This window comes from Lissotriton vulgaris, chromosome 9 (genome assembly GCF_964263255.1).
Source record: "Lissotriton vulgaris chromosome 9, aLisVul1.2, whole genome shotgun sequence".
NCBI lineage: Eukaryota > Metazoa > Chordata > Amphibia > Caudata > Salamandridae > Lissotriton > Lissotriton vulgaris.
Window position 1 is genome coordinate 138,052,263 of NC_141697.1, and position 17,442 is coordinate 138,069,704.

General features: G+C 46.0%; 1 protein-coding gene across 1 annotated transcript in view; it reads left to right on the forward strand.

Moving 5' to 3' along the window:
- The window catches only part of ITPKA (inositol-trisphosphate 3-kinase A), a 589,909-nt gene that overhangs the window by 520,567 nt on the left and 51,900 nt on the right, over positions 1-17,442 (forward strand). Inside the window, exon 5 of the mRNA XM_086937204.1 lies at positions 285-386. Coding sequence (XP_086793330.1) covers positions 285-386 — 102 coding nt within the window. The remainder of the gene's footprint in view (positions 1-284; positions 387-17,442) is intronic.

Sequence of the window (17,442 nt, forward strand, 5' to 3'; positions counted from 1 at the left end):
TAAAAGCTTGCTGGGGTAGCGATAAAGGAATCACCATTGCAGTCAAAAAATGGTTGCCTAATGGCAAAGAAGGTAGAGTGAGAAGAAACAGATAATGGAAGCCAAAACACACTATGTGCTATGCTTGGTTATAACTCCAACTCTGAGTAAATAAAAAAAATAACATCTGAGAAAGGCATCAATGTAAACAAAATATGTGTGTAGCAGAAAGAAGTAACGCTATATGCTGTTGAACCATCCCTCTAGTGAACCATCACCTGATCAATATGTTTCTTTGTCTTTAGCGAGCTGACGGCACTTGTAACACGCACTTTAAGAGGACAAAAACACGGGAGCAAGTCCTGAAGGTGTTCATAGAATTCATCGAGGGCAACACCGCCATTTTGGTGAGTATTATTATTGTTTCTTTTCTATTTGCAACATGTCCATGAGGTGAGATGGAGAGCCCTGGTACACCAATGCCTGTGCTTCTGAACATCTGAGGTGCATCAAAAGCAGGTGCCTTGTATGGCCTTTGTGCCTCCTTACATGTGGTTTGTATTGCACAGTCAGACCTCTAATGCTGTAGGAACTGTAGTGTAGCGTCATTAGAGGTGGGCAAGCCACTGGAAGCTAAAACTTAAGCCAGGAGCCTGGCTGTAGCCCAGCTCAAGGGCCTCTTGGAACCCCAAGCCTAAAACTAGCTAAGCTTTCACAGGAGGTGATGCGGCCAAGTAGCTAGAGCTGCCAACCACATAACAAGGGGAACTGAGGTCAAAAACATACATTTGATGTACCAAAGAGATACCCATTTGGTGGTTGAATTGCACAATGTGAAACTGGAAAATATGGTATCAATCCTGGCTTCCCTGCTTGACCATTTTGAGTGATATGAGCCAAATACTTTTTTGACTGAGTCTCCTTCTTTGTTCAATATTATATATATATTTGGCTGTACAAAACCCTCTTGTGTTTAATAGCCTATAATGTTTCTCCATCTATAATAAGAATCTATGCCACATTTAAAAATCCCATCACAATAGACTTCCCTCTTACTTCACTAATAGCATCACCACAAGGATGTGGGCAGGAATGTTTCTCAGTTCATGATTAAAAACTGTCCTTGTTTCTTAAAAAACCTGACATGCAAAGGTAAGACTCTTCCGCGTGTTAAAAAAATACAGTTTGATGAATTCTGAAGACACGTTATCATATTCTTTGTTGCATGATTTACATCCCAAATATTTGCATCGGCTTGGCTCGTGTATGGGCTCTTAGTGCTAGAGCCAGACCAAGGCTTCAGCGTAGGGACTGAGGATCCTCACACAACCCAAATTATATGGACAAGCTCATCAACCTTGTTGAAAGGGACAGAGATAATTTGGAAGAGTTTTTGAAGCCCACCAAAGGAAAATGGGTAAATTTGCTATGTTCCACCAAAAGAAATCAAGACGGACACCATCGCTGACTGAAGGATTGTTTTCCTCTGGGGTGAATAAGGCACAGCAGACAGTAGAACTTGAAGAAGGAGAACTGGCCAGCTTCCCTTCCCCTCTATCAGCCTGCTGATCGGCATGTGTGACCACAACATGTGGCTTTGTTTTTCATTGAGATAAGTAGACCTTCCTTAGAATGGAAGAAGGAATAAGAAGCAAAGTGCTTAATTTGTGTCTGTGGTTTCCGGTGCTTGGCACCGGCACTTAATTGTCAGCACTGGCTCTAGTGACAGTTCACCACATAGTGGCGCTGTCTGTCAAATTTTGAGATGAGCACAACAATATACATTAAAGATTAATAATACATGCAGCTCACACCATCATTATAGCTTTGGGTGGCCTGGAATATTCTGAACTGTCACACTTGTAGGAGTGTGATGGTTAGTAGTTGTGATGGTACTGTCTTTGACAGTACTGGCAGGGATAATGGCTGGTGCAAACTGCAGTGGCCTCTTGAGAACGAACCTGGCACATACTCTTTTACAAATTAAGCACTGGCCAGGTGAAGCAGGACAGATGTAATGAAAATTAAATCAGGTGCCAAATCCAGTCGGGGGCTTAGTAGCTAGCACAAGTCTAACGAGAAGCCATGTGCTTAGGGGCCAGCGGTAAGTTTCAGGACTGTCAGTGCCAGAAAGTCTGCTCTTAGTTAAGCCAAAGGGGAACACTGGCATAGCAGGCAGTGTTGCTCGCCTGTCTCCAGAAGGACCAGCAGTGAGCATCATTATGGCCGATACGACATCTAACATTCACCCACCCCGAAAAGCACAAGAGACGCCAAAATCATTGCACTTTTAGTACGGAGAAACAGCCCACCGCGAACGTGTCCTTGGAAGTCATGGCACACATATGTAGCAAGCATTTGCAGTGCAATAGGTGTCGCATTTGCGAGAGTTTAAGTTATTGGCATTGTATATAACAATGCCTTTTATTTATCTGTTTTGATAATTAACATAAATAAAAGGCATTGTCTTTACAATGCCAATAGCTTAAATGCTTGTAAATGCGAGACCTATTCAAAGTAGCGGCTGCCATTTTCTTGGCTGCTGGGATGTTCATCTCGAATTCTGTTCTGTTACTTCAGTCTTCAGCAGGCATCACAGAGGGCATGTAGAGGAAGGCAAAGAACTAGAGTTTGGCTTTAAAGTTTTACCAGTAGTGCCATGCAGGGAAGGCAGTGGAACCGCCGATAAAGAAATCTCTATTTGAATCTTCGCAGGAACTGACCCTCATCTTCTATCTGGGACAGCGTGCGTCCGGGTGGTATGGGGGGGGGGGAGGGGGTATTTGTGAGGTAAACAAGGAGCGCTCCCGGAGGAGGAGGCGGCAAAGTAGTCTGTCAGTTCACCTCACAATCTAGGAAACAACTGTAAAGAGATTTCTCCAGTTTTGGTGAGCAAAAAAATCTTTTAGTAGCTTTTTTTTGGGGTTTCACTATGTTTTCTGTTTGAGACCATTCCGTGATTTCCTTCCGTAGACAAAAAAACAAGCAAAACCTCACGTTAAAAAAGATTCTTCTTAAATTTCAAGACCGTGATCCATTTTTTTTTTTACATCTAATTAAAAGGTACAGGACGCAGAAACAAAAGAAAATGCGGTCCACAGCAGAAAGGGAAATTCTTTTTTCTTCACAAAAGACCTTTACATTTGTTAATTTGTGAATTATACCGTGTCCAGAAGTAACCCAAAAGTGGGAAAGTGAAAGAGCAAGGGTGCAATGCGCACGTTGTCGAGCAAGCCATACGCATGCACATTGCCTGTCCGGGCGCGTCAACATCTCCTGTCCCCCTTCGCTAGCAAAACCGACAACAATAGGACTCACCAAGGTGAGCAACGCATGTGCTGCATCGCTAGGCGAGACCTAAAAATGGTGTCTCCAATGTGATGTGTGGAGGAGTGATTGATAAGAGCCACAGCCACAACAAACAGCCCGGAACTTCAGCTGTTCAGTTAGAAAGTTGGTCGTTGGTAGCTCTAGTGTGCTAGATGTCACAAGGTCTTAAAGCCACAAAGAGATTGATGGGTTGTCTGAGTGCCATGCATGCGCATGAGCTCTGCACCTGCATGGTGTTACCTTCTGAATCATAGTTTCTGTTATATCATCCCAAGCAAGTACTTGTACTTAAAGGCAGGCACAGCATAGAGGGGCGAAAACAAGCTGACAGAAGAGGATCAGTTAGATTATCATTATATCCTCTTCTCAGCTCCTCTCCCCCCACTGGTGTTAGCGACAGCTTGGTAATAGGGCGATAAAATTATCGCCGCATTAGCGGGAAAAAGTCCCGATAATGCCCTTGGTAATATGCCCCCTGGTCCCTAGTATTTCCCTCAGGAACCTTATCAGCTCCCCTTCGTCATCCTGCTACCATATCTCAGAAACCCCCTCCGCACTCCCTGTCATGGCTGTCCTTATTGACACTGCCAGGTAGGTGAGTGTTGTGTCGGCGCGAGGCCTAGCGCCACGTGGCCCCTAGCACTCCTGTCCTGCGCTAGTACTACAACTGAAAGCTCTACTCATTTTCACATCATTAAAAAAAAAATTGAATTAACGTGATGAAACCGAAGGAAGTCAGGCTAGGATATTTACCCCCTTCACTTTCAAAGTTCACCAGCCGCCACTGATTCCTACCACTGCTGCCACAATGCAATAAGTGAACTAAGAAGCAAGTCAGCTTTCATCTGCACCCTATGTGACCTAGATTCTTATTAGAGATGATGCAATGTCATAGTCTTTTAAATGGAACATAATAGGTTTTTGTACAGCACACATTCTGAACTCACATGTTTGGAAGTGCTCTTGTGTATGATAACAAAGAAAAAGAAGCGTAATGAAATAGCTTTGTGTAATAAAATATTTGCCCAAGAACATACACTTTGGTCAAACAGGGAAGCCTAAGGGTATCTTTTTCTCTTCTTTTTAACCATCGAAGTTTATTCTTTGATTTTAGTTCTTGCCTCATGACACTAGGGCTCAGGTAAAAGACACATGACAACTACCTCCACTACACTACACCCACCACTACCTCTACGTCAAGTCGAAAGTTTTTTGGCTGTAAGCACAAATCTGCAATTACTTGATGAGTTCTTCTCCCAGCTTCTTCTGATTACCCCAGATCTGTGAGAACTGCGGATGAAGTATGTCACAAGCCTCCTCTTCTTGGTGTTTGCATTATTCGTCAATCTGGCTTTTCTGCCAAGAGTGACTTCAAGGGTGTCCATCATGAATATTTAGTCATTATTCGTGCATCTGTGTTGATGTCCTTTCCTACCACAGTGTTTATTTTCATTAAAATTGATTTCTCCTGCTTTGTTAAACCCCTTCGCTGTGGCGGGAATTCCGCCGCAGCGCTAAGGGGGCGGGGGGGTCGAGCGGCGCTCGCATGCTCGTGACAGAGCCGCTCCGTCACGAGCCGCGGTTGAGCTGTGCTCGTGACGGAGCGGTTCCGTCACGAACGCGCCCGCTCAATGGAACGCTCAGCGCAGGCGTGAAATTCGCGCCGCGCAGGCGCAAAATTCGTGCCGCGCAGGCGCGCCGAGCGGGCCATGACGGAACCGCTCCGTCATGAGCACAGCACAACCGAGGCTCATGACGGAGCGGCTCCGTCATGAGCATAGAATGGGTTAAAGGTTCTACAGCCACTACCCACATTGCTACAATTATTTTCATCCTGCGCCCCTCATTTCTCTACTCTGCCTTTTGTAAGATGACTCCCATCTGGGACATTGAACTGAGGAGGCTCCTCTGTCAGTTTCTAGCAATCTTTTTAATGCCTATGCCCATATATGTACTTCGGTTCTGATACTTTGTGATCTTTCTATGGACGTTTAGCCTGCTGATTCCACTAATCATGCTTCTCTGGGATAAGTAAGCTATGTACCTGATTGGTTTACGTGCAGGGGTGGCTAGCAACTTTTAAAATAATTCTGGCGCAGCACGTCGTAAAACTCACTAATATGATGTCTGTTGCCCTTCCCGAAGACGACAAATAGGAAAGGAAGGCGGTTTACTTCCTGCTTACGAATCCAGCCAATCCTGGAGCTGGAGCTCCAAAATTGGTTTGGAGTATGCAAACCGAGTGCCCATTTTGAGGGTGGGGACCTATGCCTGCAATCCCTCTGCTGTTTTACAGCACTGAATTTGCAGGTTCTATAGTGTGCATGACAGATTGGCCGACTGTAGACAGCCGGCCAATCTGTCATGCGCACTTAAAGCAGTCTTCCTGCAATACGCCCTAATCTGTCTGCCCTGCCCCCACCATCGCACTTGTGCTAGCATCTTATCTTCTTCATTTATTTTCTTCCATGTCGTTGGAATATGTTGTGCTCGATATAGAGAAGATTATAAATGTATAAGCCTTTGAAAATCAGTGGTAATGTAACATGTTCTAGGGATTTAATTACCGCTGGAGTATTCTCCACCAAAGCGGAAGACTAAATCTCTGTCTCTGCTTAAGACCTGATACCAGTTGCACTTTATCCAGTCTTGATGGGAATATCAAGACCAAAAACAACCCCAGAACTTCCCTGGGAGTCCAAGGTCGGGTGTTCCAACTTATTAGCCAGACCATCTCTTCATTAGACCGCCACACGACTCTCAGTGTTGTGTTCAGGTCTGTAATCGGAAGTAAGACAACTCTAATACTCAGTTGAAGGACCTCATGATGCATTGGACAGTGACCACCTGTGGGTCTGTTACTGCTTTCCTAATACACGCCAGGTTGATTCCAACATCAACCACAGCATGGCAGGGAGTTTTGAGATCGTCCTTCACCTGGAACTGTTTCTTCAAACATTCAGTCAACAGAATATAACAGGCTCAAACAATTATTCTAAGTGGGGTCTTAGATATGGGGAACCCCCAGAGATCTCCAATGTCACCCCTAATGTGTAACACTTACAAGCCTCCTGTGATGCAGGCAGTGCAACAGTTCTATGTACCCTGGTGATACAGAGTCGTCTCAAAATGAAAAGCCTATATGGATATCAGGTCAAAATTGTCCGATCCCTAAACCATATGCAATATTCTAGCTGAAACGCGGTCACGTCGATTACACTTTTCTGGAGGAGTCAATGGAGATATAGTGCACCTCTAAATTATAGAGTGTCACACTGTAAATCATAGAAGTAGTGGTTTTTGACTTAGAAGTGTGTGTTTACGACTACCTCAGAGTGATCTGTCCAGATGTGAATGGAAGCCACTATCTAAAATTGTATTATTATTTAGGGTTACTTTGTGTTTTTTGTAGAATTTACGTCCTTGTACAGAATAGGATTATATGAGAATTTTTGTAATTCATTGAAAAAGTGTTATTGGCTATGAGGAGACAATGCATGTATGATATATTCATTGTGAACTATAAAACACAGGGAAGGTAAATAAAGAATACCTTCACCAAATTTAGTGTATGATTTATTCCTTCATACCGACTGTTGGTTACTCCTATTATATTGAATACCCAGGTTTAGAAGGGTTATTTGGGTATATCCCTGTTGCTGTTGAACTTAACTACAACAAAAAAGCTTAAATGTATCACATAAAGCCAAATCGGTGGTAAAGAGTCTTTGGTCAATCATTTTTCATATAAAAAATAAAATGCAAATTGTGAAATAGTAGGACAGAATATAATATAACTCAGTAAATAGATATTAAATCAGATATCAGTCCAACATAGTGTTGCCTGATAAATATGAGGAGGAAGTGAACCCAATACCTGTTGGGTGAAGCATATTTTGTAGGGTAAAATACAAAAAGCTCTATACATTTTGGTGTGAACGTGTAAAGGCCCAAATATTCCAGCAAACCATATTATAGAAAGAGCAATACAGTTTAAAAATTACATTTGTAAGCACTCTCCCACAGGCTTTTACAATACAGTTCTCATACCCAGTGCTCCTGTAACACCTTATAGTTAGTACTAACTCTGTTACATGTCAAGTTTAAGTTCTCATGAGAAATTACATTGCAGTCCCAATAGGTGAGGCATTGAGAAAGCATTCACTCTGCTGACATGGCATGAGAATGAAGCATGAGAACAAAGCATCATTGAGCATTAGAGAATGCGATTGAGTAGAAAACATCATTTCTATTGTGCACTGAGTAGCTGTATTGAAAAACAGAAGATGACTTCTTGTAAGAATACAATGGTGACAGACAACAACAACCGTTTTAAAATTGAGACCTACATTATTAATGTTAAAATATTGGATAACGAGGCAGCATCTGTGAGGCCTGCACAACTAACATGACACATTTGTTCTCACTGGGAACCAAACACCCTAGGGCAGCGCCTGACTCTCAGAGGGTATCGTTGCAGAGCAGTCTGAGGCTTACTCAAGGGAGGTGGTGTGGGCTAGTAATCGTCATTTGCAGGTGCACAAAAAAAATAACACTCAATAATTGATTGTCCAGTAAGCACTTTGCTTTGTAAAAGTAAGAGTACATTACGTTATTAAACACACACACCACTCAATACTATACACCAATTTATAAATATATATATAAGCTGATGGAATTACTTTGTAACATTGCATAACATCTCCACCCCTGCCGCAGGGGGGTGGGGTCTAGTACCACCCCTCCCATGTATGCACATCATCTTGCCCCCAATGCAGTGAATTGGTCTTAACCTGAAGGGAGGGCCCTGCGCACTGGCACCATCCCAGTGGCGACCCCCCCCCATTACCTCAAAAAGCATTAAACAGGCTGCACCTGCCTTGGTAACACATGGCCCTGACTGATAATCTCCTACTGACCATACAGTATGCACCTCTACATCGTAAGGGCTAATAGTCTGGGGTAGTCACCTAAGTGCAGCAGCAGGAATACATGTTTACACACACTTTTGAATGACAGTACTCAGAACATTTGGATATCATTAAAAATGCATTGCAATTACAGCCCCTAAAGGCATCACAGATGATCACAGGATTATGTTGTAAATACTGTCAGACACCCTAGCAGGAATGTCTAGCCACTTAAATCCACTTTGCTTATGACACCATCTTACACATCTCCTGTTCTTCTTGCTCCTGGTGGCGTCCCCCAGCCACTGGGAGCACTCTCTTTCGTCCTCTGGGTCTTCAAGGGGGTGCATTCTGCAGGGAGCGGTCTTCACTGGCTCCCTTGCCTCTCTTCTCCCTGCACAGAGGCCTCTTCTTCTGCGCATCGGTCCTGGGCTCTTCCTCTGGCACTTTTAGGGGCCTGGGGGCAGTCAGGAGTGTCCTCCTTTCAACTGCCCATTGCGCCAGGCTCCAGCACCTTTCGCCTCAGCAGACCACACCCCAGAGAGAGCTTCTCTTCCTGTGCAAGTACTTTTTAAAAGTTGAGTAGGGGGCTGGCAGGAAGTCTCTGTGTGTCCTATCAAACAGCGACACATCACTTCCCTGCCCCTGCTCCCTCCTTCTTGTCCAGTCTTTGGGTTGTTCAAACATGGCGTCGTCCAGTGTCTCTGGCCAAATTGCCTATGAAACCCAACTCCTTCACCCCTCACTGCCTTCACGTGATGCAGCCTGGTGCCTGGCACCCAGCGACAGAAGTTGATGGATTGACTTGTAGCTCCACCTATCTTTTCTCCTTGGAGGGAAGATCTTTGCTCTGGGAAGAAAGGTCATTAATCTAACCTGCCAGGGCTAGATCCCAGCCAGGGACTCAGAGAAATATGACATTGCTGGACGACCCACAAGCAGTACAAATATCTTTTGACTCTGCAGAATACTTATTTTCACATCCGCTACACTGGACTGTAGTGCATGTCTGGAATCTGTAGGCCTTGTGGAATTCATTTTAGCCATGGGCCCCACATCCCCATAGGGAAATAATGAAGTGAAAACACAGTAAGACACACTGACTTATATATGTTATAAAGCCTATTCCATGTCACCACCCAATTCTGTCCTGCCACACCATTCACTCTGTAGCTGCTCCTGGACTGCGCATGCTAGGAATCTTCCCTGCGCAGCCCCTACACATGTGCACTCGCATGTACACCCGTGTCTGTATGTAACCAGCACGGTGTCCCATACTCCAGCTGCTGTGCAGCGTCCTAGTCAAGCCAGGGGTACACCAGTAAAATCTCCATGCAGTCTCCTTCATTATGAATTCACTGAGGGTGAGTCCCAGATTATGAGGCTCCCCCACAGTAAAAGCTCAACAATTAGGTGCTCAAAAAGCGAAAAATCCGGGCGGCCCATGGTGTCAGAACCACCTTCTTACACACAGTTTCTCAATAAAATATCTAATTTTCCTTATGTTGATCACTCTGTGCCGATACATTTATACATTTTCATTAAAACCACATCACCACCACTCTCAACACATAACACAGAATATGCAGAACCAGATGTGCAGGATGAACCTACATATGCAACAGCTAGAGCAGATGTAACCTGCCTCCACAAAATCTGTTGCTCTGGGTACTAGGTTAAGACATGGTTATATTTAAAGTCATGTGCAGCAGATCCAGGACATCTGACCTGATTTGGGGTACACCAACTCGGAACAATAGATGAAGCAGACACCAACAGCAAACATTTCAGGTAACCCTGGGCGGAGTTGGCGGAGTGGGGCTTCGCGGAGCTACGCGAAGTGGGCGAGAAACTACGCCCACCTCCGCACTCCGCGTAGCCCCACTCCGCAAACACCACTGGCCGCCAGCCCCGCCACCCGCCTCCCTCCCGCCCTCCCTAAATACTTTAAATTAAAGGAGTCAAATAATTTAAAACGCACTTACCTTGCCCGCCGCTGCCCGCCGCGTCCCCGGGGCTCGCTATCTTCCGTCTTCCGTCTTCTTTACTAATGCGCATGCGCGGGCGGCCGCGCATGCGCATTTCTCACGAGAAAATGCGCATGCGCGGCCGCCCGCGCATGCGCATTAGTAAAGAAGACAGAAGATAGCGAGCCCCGGGGACGCGGCGGGCAGCGGCGGGCAAGGTAAGTGCGTTTTAAATTATTTGATTGCTTTAATTGAAAGTATTTAGGGAGGGCGGGAGGGAGGCAGGTGGCGGCCAGCTACGCTCCGTCTTCGTAGCGTGCGTAGTGCCGCCTGGCTACGCCCGCTCCGCAAAATGCGGAGTAGGCGGCACTACGCACACTCCGTGCACGTAGCGTAGCTGGCCGCCCACCCCTAATTTCAGGTAATAGGGGCGTTTGTTCCATAAAGGGCAGTATTCCACATTGGGAGCACAATCTAACTACAAGATCTTAAGGAAGTGTCTAAAAAACAATCTTCATTCAATTTGTACTTCAAAGTGGTCTCGCCAGGAATGAACCATAATACACTATGGTGCATGCTTTTAGCTCATTGTCTGTCTTAAAACCATGATGCGAAGTGGACTTTCCATCTGTTATTTCTGTATTTTAATATTGTATTTGTGATATTTTGTGTTTGAAGTGCACATTTCGACTAGCCACACAACTTATATGTGGCATCTTTGCTAACTATGTGTTTCTTTCACTTATCTAAACATTAGATTCAATAGTTTTGATTGCACTATACCATTTTGTATAATTTGATTGCATTTTTACCAATGCAGCTATCATTAATTTGTTTTGGTGATGTTCAATTGGGTTCATCTTGTGGGAACCACAACCTCTTCTACAATCCCTTTGACTCACAGCCAACCTTGTCTATTCTATTTGTTTTCCTTCCTTTGAAACTACTCCTCTGGAAACTTAATACTGGCTCCTATTGACTGTACCAAGTACCAGGAGAATTGGTCCTTAACATAAAGGAAGGACCAGAGCGGCTTCTCCATTCTCTGCACTCATGACAGTTTCTGTCCCCATCAAACATAAACAAGCATTGGCAAAGCCAATAGGTCTTACCTATGCAAGAGCTATTGACTTTGCCAATATATTTTAGCCAAGTTGTACACCAGCATGGCTAAAAGTTAGTAGCGTAGAAGATAGTCCTGTGGAGTGTCGTAGAGTGGAATGGCGAAATGTGGAGAAGAGTGCTGTAAAAAGGCAGAGTGCCGTGTATTGGAGTGGCATAGTGTGCCATCGCGCAGAGTGGCATACCCTGTAGTGGCACAGAGTAGAGTAGACTGGTGTAGAGTGTATTGGCGTACAGTGCTGCAGAGTATGGTGGCATTGAGTCCAGTAGGAGAAAAGTATGCAGTTCCTCGGGTGGGTGAGAGAAAGAAAACAGAGGAAACATAACAGTAGAGGAAGGGAATTCCTCTTGTCGGAACTAGGGTCCTCACACACCCAGCAAGCTAGGTGTCATGCTTCATCATATGGACCTGCTCCTCGCCGGGTCAGCGCTGCAATACCCAACGGGCAACCATAAAGGGGCTCTTTAGCGGAGATCTTTTGTTCCTCGCCGTATGGTGCGGTGCGTGTGAGGAGCCTAGTGGTGTAGATATGAGTGAATAGAGGTGGCTTTAAAACAGGTTGGATAGTCCAAAACATGACTTTATTCAGGCTGGCTATCCACCTGATTAAAAACTAACTAAGAGTGGCAGCTTGCTTTCGTAAGGGTTCAGCTCAGCTATGCTCATCTCTAACGGTCAACATGTTTCATGCCTCGCGGTCCTAGTGATCCTCCTCAATTCTTCAGGACCTAGTGTAAAAGAACTATCTACACAATGTGGTGGGTGCAGATGCTACCTACCACGTCTAGTACTATGGAAACAGTCTCTCCATGAATGTCGAGTAACCTAACTCAGTGCTACCACATGCTTCAATCCATGTCCAAAGAGGTACCGGGACACCTATAATCTGGTGTCGATTTGATTTTCGCTGGAGTGGCTGGAAGACCTTCCTTTTGGCGCGAGCCAGCGCTGGTATTAACCCGTTGAGTGCTCCGAACGTCCAACGGTCGTCGCGTGCACTACCTCGCTAGTGCTGCGCACGACCGTTGGACGTCCGAATCCCGTTAGCGCAATCGAACGTCCGCACTGGGGCGGAATATTTGCGGGCGCTTAACGGGTTAAATCGCGATGAAAAACTTTATTTAAAGTTCACAAGTGAACTTGTTTCTGAACTATTTTGTTTACAAATATCCTTTTACCCGCATAGATCCCTGTTTTTTTACATGGAATTTGCGAACGTGTGAGTATGAAACTCGAGTTCACAACTAAAATTAATAGCATGTATTAGTGTGACACATGGACGTTACTTTTCACTACGAGCACGTTCATGCACAAAACGGTCACTCAGTTTATTCACAGAGGCATTGTTTTATGTATTAAACATATACAGGTTTGGAATGCTGACATAAAGGAGTGCATATAAACTAGTGTATAATGCTTTTATTGTAGGATTCACTCCCTGATGAAGAGCTAGTAAAGCTCGAAATGCATTGGAGTTTCATGAATATTAATGATCATTAATGCAAACGAAGAATTTTGAAATGAAAATAATTTCAATAAAAAGAAGTTATTGGAGGAAATCACTAAAGTTGTGGCAATTAATTTCTCAACCTTAACAAAGGACAGGAATGTGCTAAAAGGGGGATGTGACCAAGTTCAATTGGAAGCCCAGTTGCCATGGCTTTTACCCATCCCTTCACCTCTCACCCCCTTTCCGGAGATGGTTCAAGAAGTTACAGTGCTCTTGTGTCCGAAGAGGCAGTGCAAACTCAGCCTCGTAGAGAGAGCCGCTTTATGAAGTTTGCAGTTCTGCACCATTGCACCATCACAGAAGTGACACATGGCACCATAATGTAACTTTAGAGTGTCCGAGTCACTAAGCGACAGACTGCATAAGGCTGCCAGCGCATGCAACATGTACATTTTAGTAAGTCAAAGCTGAGACACTAACAATGTTCCTTAAATGTGCCTTTTTCCCTAGAAATGTTAAAAATCTGGCAGTTTCAATTTTTTAAAGCGATAGTGACCCAAAACCCTGCGTTTTATTCACCCTCAATGCATTTGCATGTTTGCAAAACACAACACGATACAGAATGTCAAGCCAGGCCTGTGTATAGCAGTGCTTAATTTGAGCCGGTGGTTTCCGGTGCTCGGCTCTGCCACTTAATTGTCAGCACTGGTACCCATGACAGTCTGCCACATGGTGGCTGTGTTTTTTGTAATTCAGAGATGAGCACAACAACTGTTGTGTATTGCTTTAATATACATTAAGAATGACTAATACCTGCTGCAAAACCATTCTTTTAAGTTTGGAGTCCAGAAATTGTCACACTTGTAGGAGTGTGGCTTATTAGTTATGCTGTTAATGTAATTGACAGCGACAATGGGCAGTGCAAGCGGAAGTGGTTGCTAACTAGAACCCTGGCACCTATGGGTTTTTTTACGAATTAAGCACTGGGTACGGTGCACCCTTGCCCACTGGCTTCACAGGCACTTCATCGCTACCTCTGACCTTCTGTACAAAAGGCCCTTCTTTCGGCTCATGCAGGCACTGTACACCATGAGAGGATGGTGAATGCTTGCACAACAAACCATCCCTCTGCTTTAAGCTATGGTGCTCCGGCTACTCCACTGCGCCAGTCGGTACCTTTTTTCCAGGACTCCTCTCTTGCTCTGTTCAGGTTTTATTTGGTTGCGTTTCTCCCTGTGCTCGATCGAGCAATGCGTTCAGGCCCGGACTGGCCATAGCGGGCAGCGGGCAATCCCCCGGTGCGCCGCAAGAGTGGGGGCCGGTTTTGAGCCCCTGGGGGCCGATTTTGATGCAGGGCCAATTTCTGCAAAATCGGCCCTGCAACAAAATCGGCCAAAAACCTAGCAAAGGGCTCGGCGGCACCTCCATTCCCCCGTCCACCCCGCCCCCCGGATTGGGAGGGGGGTCTGCAGAGCACTTTGCCAGGGCCGGTGTTGGTTCCCAGTCCGGCCCTGAATACGTTCCTTCTTCCGGGGCACCCACTGCATTTCAGGGTGGGTATCTGAAGAAAGGGTGGTAGGTTTCTGACATTAATTAAGCAGCCATGGAGCTGCAGCTGTTTCCACACTCATTCAGGACCATTACTGTACCTCATTACACGGACGGAACTAATCTAAAGTGTCACACATAAGCATTAATATGTCACACGTGAGGACACAGAAAACACTGGCATGTCACACAAAGGCAATACGAAAACCTGGCAGCTGTGCCACAATGTAAATTAGCCTTGGCAGCATAGAGGGTCACGTTTCTCAAAGAGAACTATTGGCTGTTTCCACATGTTTTGGGATTCTGGACGGGCCAGGAATAACAGCAATTCTGACTCTGTTTGCTTTTAAAACTAATAGTTTACACGGAGCAGTGGTAGTTGTTCAACTGTTTTTTCTTCTGTTTTTGTTGATTTTATTTTGCATTCAAAGGGAGCACACTTGGAAAAGGCGAAGACGAGGAGAAATAATGTATTTATCCTCGTTTTACCAACTTATGACCAGTTTTTACCTGGTCTTAATTTTGGCGCTGCCTCCTATGTATGCCACCCTGGTACATAGGGGTCAGCATCAAAATAAATGGGTGTTGCAGTGGAACACACACCGCAACACCCACTGCCCACCCCTTTCATGTTAACCATAGCGTGAAAGGGGGCCTTATGAACAAAGCAGCATTAAGCCACGGCAAGTGGCTTAGCAATGCCTTGTACATAAGGTGCAGCCCCTATCGCCACCACAACTTCAATATAGGTGACGTTGTGGTGGTGATAGGGGCTTCTACGTATGCCCCATTGTGTTTGGTTCAACAATGTATTTCAAGTATTTATTCAGGGTTGAGATTTTTTCAGGTGCCTGTCTTTACATAAATAATATGATTTGTTCTCACGAGCAGTTGCGTAGCTATGGGGACAGTCCGCCCCAGGTGACACTATTTTGGGGGAAGCCGGCGGCAGCTGCTCAGCACTGGTGGCCCGTTGCCAGCCCAGGATTTATTTGGGGACAGTGATGTACACTCACCCCCTACACCTACATGTGCAGCTATCTCTAAGCAGCACATGTGTATGTAAGTGCAAGCGCACCTGCTTGCAAATGCTGCACCACCTAGCATAGTGGTGGTGCGGTGCATGGCATACCGTGTATGTGGGTCCCAGGGCCATCAATCTTGTAGTGCACGAAAACGCTCCCAATGACGGCCCTGGGCATCAGTTTTGGCCAGCCCCCATACTGTGCTGTTATATGCAGCTGTGCAGTACAAAAGGGGGTGGTGATGGACGGAGCATCTGAACCAATCAAACACTCACACCCAGTCAACAGATCTGGGTTTAATCCATCACCGTTCTTTAGCCCACTCTGCCACCCCAGTTCAGACATGGCTATATGCAAATCAGTCTGACCCTGTGCCTCATGGGAACAGTCCAACCCGAACTGCCAAGCCATGCCATCCCTTGACCGGAAACAAGCTTCCTAGGACCGGTTTCTGGCGTTGCAGCTGTCTTCAGCCAGGCTTGCTTGAATCCAGTGGCAAAGTGAGCAGGGAACTCACGTCTGGGCATACCCTGCCAATTTATGGCAAACAAAGCGGTACAAAAGGGGGTGGTGATGGACGGATCATCTGAACCAATCAAACACTCACAACCAGTCAACAGATCTGGGTTTAATCCATCACCGTTCTTTAGCCCACTCTGCTACCCCAGTTCAGACATGGCCATATGCAAATCAGTCTGACCCTGTGCCTCATGGGAACAGTCCAGCCCTAATTGCCAAGCCATGCCTTCCCTGGACCGGAAACAAGCTTCCTAGGACCAGTTTCTGGCATTGCAGCCGTCTTCATCCAGGCTTGCTTGAATCCAGTGGCAAAGTGAGCAAGGGACTCACGTCTGAGCATACCCTGCCAACTTATGGCAAACAAAGCGGTACAAAAGAGGGTGGTGATGAATGGAGAATCTGAACCAATCAAACACTCACACCCAGTCAAAAGATCTGGGTTTAATCCATCACCGTTCTTTAGCCCACTCTGCCACCCCAGTTCAGACATGGCCATATGCAAATCAGTCTGACCCTGTGCCTCATGGGAACAGTCCAGCTCGAACTGCCAAGCCATGCCTTCCCTGGACCTGAAACAAGCTTCCTAGGAAGGTTTCTGGCATTGCAGCCATCTTCAGCCAGGCTTGATTGAATCCAGTGGCAAAGTGAGCAAGGGACTCACGTCTGAGCATACCCTGCCAACTTATTGCGAACAAAGCGGTACAAAAAAGGGGGTGGTGATGGACGGAGCATCTGAACCAATCAAACTCTCACACCCAGTCAACAGATCTAGGTTTAATCCATCACCGTTCTTTAGCCCGCTCTGCTCCCCCAGTTCAGACATGGTCATATGCAAATCAGTCTGACCCTGTGCCTCATGGGAACAGTCCAGCCCGAACTGCCGAGCCATGCCTTCCCTGGACCGGAAACAAGCTTCCTAGGACCGGTTTCTGGCATTGCAGCCGTCTTCAGCCAGGCTTGCTTGAATCCAGTGGCAAAGTGAGCAAGGGACTCACGTCTGAGCCTACCCTGCCAACTTATGGCGAACAAAGCAGTACAAAAGGGGGTGGTGATGGACGGAGCATCTGAACCAATCAAACACTCACACCCAGTCAACAGATCTGGGTTTAATCCATCACTGTTCTTTAGGCCACTCTGCCACCCCAGTTCAGACATGGCCATATGCAAATCAGTCTGACCCTGTGCCTCATGGGAACAGTCCAGCCCGAACTGCCAAGCCATGCATTCCCTGGACCGGAAACAAGCTTCCTAGGACCGGTTCTGGCATTGCAGCCATCTTCAGCCAGACTTGCTTGAATCCAGTGGCAAATGGAGCAAGGGGTTCACGGCTGAGCATACCCTGCCAACTTATGGCGAACAAAGCGGTACAAAAGGGGGTGGTGATGGACGGAGCATCTGAACCAATCAAACACTCACACCCAGTCAACAGATCTGAGTTTAATCCATCACCGTTCTTTAGCCCACTCTGCCAACCCAGTTCAGACATGACCATATGCAAATCAGTCTGACCCTGTGTCTCATGGGAACAGTCCAGCCCGAACTGCTAAGCCATACCTTCCCTGGACCGGAAACAAGCTTCCTAGGACCGGTT